The sequence below is a fragment of the Alligator mississippiensis genome, chromosome 11 (genome assembly GCF_030867095.1).
Source record: "Alligator mississippiensis isolate rAllMis1 chromosome 11, rAllMis1, whole genome shotgun sequence".
Classification (NCBI taxonomy): Eukaryota; Metazoa; Chordata; order Crocodylia; family Alligatoridae; genus Alligator; species Alligator mississippiensis.
Window position 1 is genome coordinate 66379573 of NC_081834.1, and position 8178 is coordinate 66387750.

The 8178-nt window shown below is 45.9% G+C and overlaps 1 protein-coding gene across 1 annotated transcript; it reads left to right on the forward strand.

Moving 5' to 3' along the window:
- Window positions 1-923: 923 nt before the first annotated feature.
- On the forward strand, window positions 924-7866 carry LOC132243772 (olfactory receptor 14C36-like). Its single transcript, XM_059714162.1, has 2 exons — window positions 924-1858; window positions 7821-7866. The coding sequence occupies exons 1-2, from the start codon at window positions 924-926 to the stop codon at window positions 7864-7866; spliced, it is 981 nt and encodes a 326-aa protein (XP_059570145.1).
- Window positions 7867-8178: the final 312 nt, after the last annotated feature.

An 8178-nucleotide genomic window follows, 5' to 3' on the forward strand; every position in this document is an offset into this window, starting at 1 on the left:
TCCCTTGCCAAAAGATCTTAAAGTTCTTGTACCCAAATGACAAAGACCAATCACACAAAGTGAAAGTAACAGGACCATGGGATTAGCCTATTGTGGCACAGAGATCACCGTCCAGCTGGGGGTGGGGACCATATAAAGCAGCTTATCGTGGCAGGCAGAACTCAGTGTAGATTCCTTCCAGACAAGGTGACTCTTGGGATGCTGCCCGTGTTTATGTGGTAGATACCAGTGAAGAGGAAAGGAGGATGTTTTAGCAATTCGTTGATCAGCATTTATTGCCATCACAAGTGCTGTGTTCAATGAGCCTGCTCTTGCTTTGGCCTTCATTTTTTCCCTGTGAATCTTGTTTTTTCTGTTGTTGCCATTAAAAATTGAATATAAAATGCATCCAGCCAAAACTACCATGTTAGTTTTCTATGATGGTTCATAGGCTACTGTCTCAAGACCTCTGAACACTATTCTGCCCTCCATACTGGGCCCTTTGGTTTGAGTATGTTCCCTGGTCGGCCAACCTGATGAAGGGAGGTAGTTTTACGGTGAGATTTGAAATGGAAGGAGGGGGAAAAGGAAAATGAGGGCATGAAGCAGTTAAAAGGCAAACCCTTTGTGCTATTGCAGTACCAATCAAATAATTATAAAATTTGTTTTTTCTGTAATATTTTCTTTTTGTTGGTGTGATGTTCCTATACATATAGCCACAGGTAAGGACTTTTGTGGAACTTCTTTACATTGCAAAAAATAAAAATCTGAACAATGTTACTTTCTACTTAAAAATTTACAGCCCTTTAACATAGACCCTGTTGCCAGTTTGTTCATGAGTTGTTTATGACATGAGATGCACTCCTGTTATCCTTGTTACTTGGATCCTGTCCAGTACCCTTGTCTTTCCATCACAGGCCTTGCACAACACATTGAAGGGGGAAATGTCCAACCAAACAACCATGACCGAGTTCCTCCTCCTGGGGTTCTCTGACATCCAGGAGCTGCAGATCTTACACTTTGTCACGTTTCTGACAGCATACCTGACAGCTCTGATGGGGAATTTCCTCGTTATCACAGTTGTAACTCGCAACCACAAGCTTCATTCCCCCATGTTCTTTTTCTTGATTAATTTGTCTCTCCTGGACCTTGGCTCCATCTCAGTGACCGTGCCCAAATCCATGTCCAATTCCCTATTGAACACCAGGTTGATCTCCTACTCTGGATGTGTAGCCCAAGTGTTTTGTCTCTTCTGCTTCTTGGGAGCAAATTTATCCCTTCTCACGGTTATGGCATATGACCGATATGTTGCCATCTGCAAACCACTGCATTATGAGATAATAATGAACAGGAGAGCTTGCATCCAGATGGCTGCCTGTGCTTGGGCTGCTGGTATCATGTACTCTGCACTGCACACTGGGAACACCTTTAGTCTCCCCTTCTGCCACTCAAATACCATCAACCAGTTCTTCTGTGAAATACCCCAGCTGCTCAAGCTCTCCTGCTCTGACACATACCGTAGAGAGCTGGCAGCCCTTGCCTTCAGTGTGTTTCTAGGTTTAGGCTGTTTTGTTTTCATCGTTGTGTCATATGTTCAGATCTTCACCGCATTGTGGAGAATCCCCTCGGAGCATGGCCATCAGAAAGCCTTCTCCACCTGCATTCCTCACCTTATTGTGGTCTCTCTGTTTCTTTCCACTGCCAGCATTGCCTACTTGAAGCCAGTCTCTGACTCCCCATCCCCTCTGGATCTCCTGGCAGCTGTTCTGTATTGTGTGGTGCCTCCATTGATGAATCCGGTCATCTATAGCATGAGAAATGAGGAGATCCAAGCTGCCCTCAAGCAACTGCTCCACAGGCTGATCCTCTCCAAGAACAATATGTCCATTTTTCTTTCATGACTTTCCTTTTCGTATATTTTTCTTTTCTAATTTACACATGGAATTAGTCTTTTTTCATAGTATTGTGTGAATCTTACATATTTAAAAAGAAGGTGGTGGGTTAATTCTGTAACTTTGTAAGGTCAAAGACTTGGCTTTTATCATTTTCGTTGACACTGTTGAAATGGGAAAGTAATGTTTCATGCATCAATTTTCGTGTCTTTGCACCATCTAATTAAATCCCTCAATTGCAAGATAATGAAGAATTCTAGTCTTTTGTTTACTAATTGGTGCAATCAATTATTCAGAAGACAGAATATACATGCAAATCTCCAGATGATGTGAAACTGGAATGAAGTGCAAGTACTTAAGGGGACAGGAATAGAGTTCAGATGGATGCGGGTAGATTGGGGCGCTGGGCCTGAAACAATAAGATGAAGGCCTAGAAGCAAATGGAAGTTGCTGCACCTAGGGGAGCATAATCAAAAGCACAAATACAGCTTGGATTATAAATGCCTGGGTGGTATCATTGTTGAAAAGGTGGATCCCAGACTCAATATGAACCAGCAAACGTGCTAAGAAAGATGTAAAACATAGGAGGTGATAGTACCACTCCACATGGTGCTAGTTTGGCTTCACCTAGACTACTGTGTGACTTTCTGGGCTTCACACTTTAAGAAGGAATATGAAGAAGTTAAAAAAGTTCAGAGATAGGTGACGAAAATTATAAATGGTTGGAAGACAAGCCATTTAAGGAGAGATGGAGAGAACTAGGCATATTTAGCTTGCAAAAAAAGATAATTAAGAGGCAGATCATAGCAGTCTTGAAAAAGCTGAAAAACTGCCAAGAAGAAGAGGGTGAACAATTGATCTCCCTTGTTGAATAGGGAAGGACATCAAGCTTCATATGACAGTGAAGTAGATTTAGATTAGATTTCAGGGGGAAAAGCACCCTTGTTTCTAGATCAGTGCGGACGTGGAATAGACTGCCCAGGGACATTGTGGAGTTTCCTTCATTTCAGGTTTTCAAAAAGAGGATAGTCATTGCTCATGGATAATTTAGGAGTAACAGTCTTGCATTTGTGCAGGGGGTGGACCACATGATCCTGGAGGCCCCTTCTAACACTATGAGTTCATTATTATTATCATTGTAATAGCATCATGAATATACAGTGGATTAAAACAATCAACTGCAAGTGAATGGACACTGAGACAGTAGGGTTACTGTATGTCTTATTGTACAATCTCTTTTATTTCCTTTTTCCTTTCAGAGGGTATACAGACAGATGGTTACTAGTCCTCCTAATCGTTCATGCATGTGTGAATGGCTGAAACCTGAGCTGACATGACTAAGGTTTTGTGAATATTTCCGGTTATATTAACACAGCACTTTCCAAACAAAAAGGGTTTGAAGGGAAATTTCCTGATGAGCTTTACTACTGATCACATTAAACACCACTTAAAAAAAAAAAAAAGCCCTGCACTCATTGGCTGCTGAAGCAGCTGTCAAGCCTCTGGGGGCTCATGGCTGAGCCCCCCCAACACAGCGTGGGGTAGTGCAGGACAGTAGGGATTGCCCCCCTTCCTGGCAGGAGGCAGTAAGTGTGGGGCTTTTTTTTTGTTTGTTTAAGGTGCCAGGATGCTGGGGTCGGACAGGGTGGCCACAGATGCGGTGGGAGAATGGGTGGGGGATCAGGCCTGTTCAGTTTGGAGATTAAGCCAATTTGGCAGCGGCCGAATCTCCAAATCAGATTTGGCTGAATCAATTTGGGACAGCGATTTGAATCTGTATTGTGTGGTGCCTCCTTTGATGAATCCAGTCATCTACAGCATGAGGAACAGGGAGATCCAAGCTGCCCTTGAGCAACTGCTCCACAGGCTGATCCGCTCCACGAACAATATGTCTATCTTTCTTTCATGACTTTGCTTTACTTATTTCATGAATAAATTATAAAAGAAAAATATGAGTTTTTTCATAGTATTGTGTGAATCCTACATATAAAAAACAAAGGTGGAGGCTGGCCTGGCACGCAACGCAGGCAAGGAAGTCAGTCAGTGAAAATGGAAATGGAGGTGTCCGGGGGTGAGAGAGAGACTGGGGTTGGGAGAGGGGCGAGTAGGGGGATGTAGCAGTGCAGGTAAAAGTGCAGAGGTACCTGGGGAGTCAGCTGTCCGGCATGTCACAGTGTGCCACAATTTGACTGTGTACATGTGAAGGGGAACAGAACCGAGTCAATCACCATTATGTGACAGCGAGCAGGTCACGTACACAGCTTAAGCTATGAGGAAGTCAAAGGGCATGACCCCAAACTGCTAGGCTAAGCACAAATTGGAACAATTCTAGTTTAGTAAAAACAGGATGCTGGTATAGAAAGAGTGTGGCTATTAAATAGATTGATGCATCTGTTACTATGCATATGATGTCATACTTCCTATATCATACTTGCTATAAAATCAAGCTGCGTGCGAAGTAGAACAACAGACAGTTTCCTCTCGGGGCAGTTGTCTGTTCAGAATGCATTCTTTAATAAATCAAGTCTTTAAACTTATGTTGTTGTTCATCTGAGCCTCCACCTAATGAACCTGGGGACAAGTTTTCCCCAACACATGGAGTCCATGAGTTTCTGTACCTAGGGGGCTAATGAAGTGCTTTTCATAGGCCCAGCTGTGAAAAGTGGTTTGCACATTCAAACAAGCACCTAATCTCATCACCAGAACTGAAGCCAACTTCCTACATCTCCAAACACAAAACCTGCCAACCATCCCCAGTACCCCACAAACTGCACACCAGAATCTATCCAAGACAACAATACCCAGCTACCTGCGGGGGTGCATTCCTCACCAAAAAGACACTCTGCCTCCAGTCTCTCAGGCCTGATCCTGAGAGGGAACAAATTATAAACCACGTTTCACAGCCGGGCCTATGAACTTCACTTTATCAGTCTCCTAGGTACAGAAACTCATGGACTCAATCTAGATTAGACAGTGGAGTTCTGGCACGCTGTGACCTGCGGACATCTGACTGCCCAGGTACCTCTGCACTGTTACCTGCACTGCTACATCCCCCTATCCCCCGCAACCCACACCCCAGCCTGTCCCTCACCCCCTGACACCTCCATTTCCATTTTCACTGACTGGCTTTCTTGCCTGCATTGTGTACCAGGCTGGCCTCTGCCTTCTTTACAATTTCTTCCATCCAGGACCAGAAGACACACCAACTGCAGGTACTTCCTCAGCCTGACAAAGGTGTTTTCAATGTAAAAGCTGGCATACTGGGCAGATAAGCTAAGGTCACCAGGAGCCTCACAACTGCACTGCAACCAGCAAGTGTCAGGTCTGTCAGTTTATAATTATTATCATTGTAATTGCATCATGAATATATAGTCAACTGCAAGTGAATGAACACTGAGACAGTAGGATTACTGCATGTCTTATCACAGAATCTCTTTTATTTATCTTTTTCCTTTTGGAGGGTAGACAGACAGATGGGTACTAGTCCTCCTAATAGTTCATGCATGTGTGAAAGGCTGGAACTCGAGTTGACATGACTAAGGTTTTGTGAACTTGTCCAGTTACACTAACAGAGACCTTTCCAAACGAAAAGGGTTTGAAGGGAAATTTCCTGAACAGCTTTGCTACTGATCACATTAAACTTTGCGGAAAAAGCCCATATCTTAAGTATCTTCATTAAGTTTTCAATACAGCAATATCCTATCTAAACCTCGGTATGGCAAAGCGCTTCCTCTTTCCATCTGAGAACATGGTTCCTTTCCCATCTCTCCCAAGTGCTCCTTCATCTTTTCCCTCCAGGCTCTTACTGCAAGGTTTCAGGGCAAGGATGAGAACTACAGACAGGCAGCTCAGTCAGTTTGGGCCCTCAGTAAACCATGAAACAAGCATCTTTTGCACCACAAGGAAGAGGATACACAAGGAGAACATTCATGTAGATTTGCTTATGGAGACATTTTTATTTGTGATGCAGACAGAGGGTTGTTTTTTTTTTCCAAATGGCAAAAGGAATGATTCAAGGTTGAGGAAAGCAAACCATTGAAGAACAGATTGTCATTGATCTGTGTGATAGAGCACATCATTTTCCACCAAAGCCTTGAGGTCCAGTGTTCAGAGGGCTAGGATTTTGGAAAGAGCTCTAGCATTGTTGGGTGCTTAACTATATCTGGCTGGTTTGGAAACAACTGTCTCATTAACTCCAAGCCTTAATTCTGTGTTTTGATCATAGTAAGGGAGGGTTACTCCATCACTAGAGAAAAAAATTCAGGGACATTGGTATCTGTTCACTGCTTCTTAAACAAGTTGAGGTTTGTTTGTTTTTTTTAAAAAAAACAACCCCTAAAGGAAGTTAAGTGCTTACTTTAAAGGAGATTCAAGGTCTTAAACTCACTTGCATGTTTCAAAATATGCATAGGATCCTAGGGCTGGAAGAGAGAGTATTACTTGATTCAATGCTATGTTTGGTCCTAATACAACAACACTGTTCTTCAGGTGCATCTATTCATGCAATTAGCACAGCCAAATGAACTCCAGCACAGTTCTTGCTGGAGTTTGTTATTTCTGGGTGCAGAATTAGAGTAGATGGCATTAGATTAGCAATTTGCTGCCAGTCATCCTAGGCAGTGCGGGGCCACAGTGGACAGGGGTGGGGTTGGGGGGACCTGTCCATTGCTCCTGTGTGGAGATCAGGATCTCAGTCCAGCTCAAGGGTGCTGGCTTGGGGTGCTTCCTTGTGCCCAAGTGTGGGGGGTGGGGGGTGGAAAGCACTGGTGGGACTGGGGTGAGGTGAGACATGAGTAGGAAGCAGCACCAGGACTTTCTTGTAGGGTTTGTTAAAGATACCATCAACATGCCTAGGTGGGAAACAAAGATCACATGTAATGAAGAGGATCGAAGGCCAGACCGTAGGAGGGTGGGTGGGGGAGGGATCACGGCCTCATCCTGCTGAATGACGTCCCCCAACTGGCTGGTTGGTCTGAGTCTGGTTTCTCCTCTCCCCACTGCAGCACTGGTCAATTTAAAGGGGTATAGGTACACAGTGTGCAGCCCCCAGCCATTCCCAGCCCAGTTCAGGGGAAAGCTGATTTTGGTATTCCCCTGCAGCAGGGATGTGTGAGCTTCTGCTGCTTTCAGATCTGCTCAGAAGACAAGGGCTTCACAGGGCCTGAGATCCCAAGATCCGTGCAGCTGGGAGCTGTCCCCCACTTCAGGACAGTTCCCATCTCTCTCCAAAATTCAGGTCTGACCCCTGTGCCCCGTGCCAGCCCAGGGCTGGCACCAGGGAAGCCTGGAGCTCCCTCTGGCTGCTGCAGGGGGCAAAGCAGGGCAGATGGGCAGGAACAGCCCTGCACTCAACTGCTCCCTCTGGGAGCAGCTGCAGAGTAGTGTAACAGCTGCACAGGAGGATCCTAGGACTGGAGAGGAGGATCCAAATCCAGCTTTGAAAGATTTGAGGGAAGAGGCACAGCCCCCCACTCCCCCACTGGAACAGGAACTGAGACTTGCTCCAGGAGCTGACATCAGGACAAGGAAGAGCATGTATAGCACCATCAGGAGCTAATCTCTTCACCAGGCATGGAGCTGTGCAGCTTTCAGACACAGGTGTCCCCATGAGAAGAGGGAAAGGGAATGGCCAGCCTCAGCTGGTAGGCTGTTTGGGAGCTGTCAGGTCAGAACCCTGCAGGCATGGGTGACTGGTGTCCCCCCCAGGGGCCAGTCAGTGACTGGGAGGGGTGGGGTCGCCTCGCGGCCAATTGCATCAACCGGGAAGCAGCTACGGCACTTCTGAAAATGTCTGCATTGCTCCCAGAAGTCACCACAGTGCTTCATATGGTGCTGCACCTTCCCGGCTAGTGCTCGCGGGGGGAGGGGGGGGGGCATTGGCACTTCCGCTTGCCCATCATCTAAGTGAGGAGCACGGCTTGTCAGGGGGTGCACCCCCTATGCCTGCAGGAGGGAGGCCGATCTGAGCCAGGAGGGCTCAGGGCTGCAAGAATAAAGGACTTGCCAGGGGAGGGGAACCCCTGTGCTGGACTGTGAGCATGGGAGGGGAGGCCATTTGAGAAGAGGAATGGATGAGAAGGAACAAACCTCAGAGGTGGGGAGTGAGGAGACATTTAATACTGTAGCATTTGCAGGCAGTTTATTTACAGAAGAGGTAAGAGGAAACCCTTCACCCACATCATCTGCCCTGAAGTTTCGGCGCAATGGCCAGCCTGATGAAAGGAGTTCAGAGCCTCAAGAATGACAGGAGCTGTGTTTAGACCATCTATTGGTGGATCCTAGCAATAAATGTGTTCCTATTTATTAC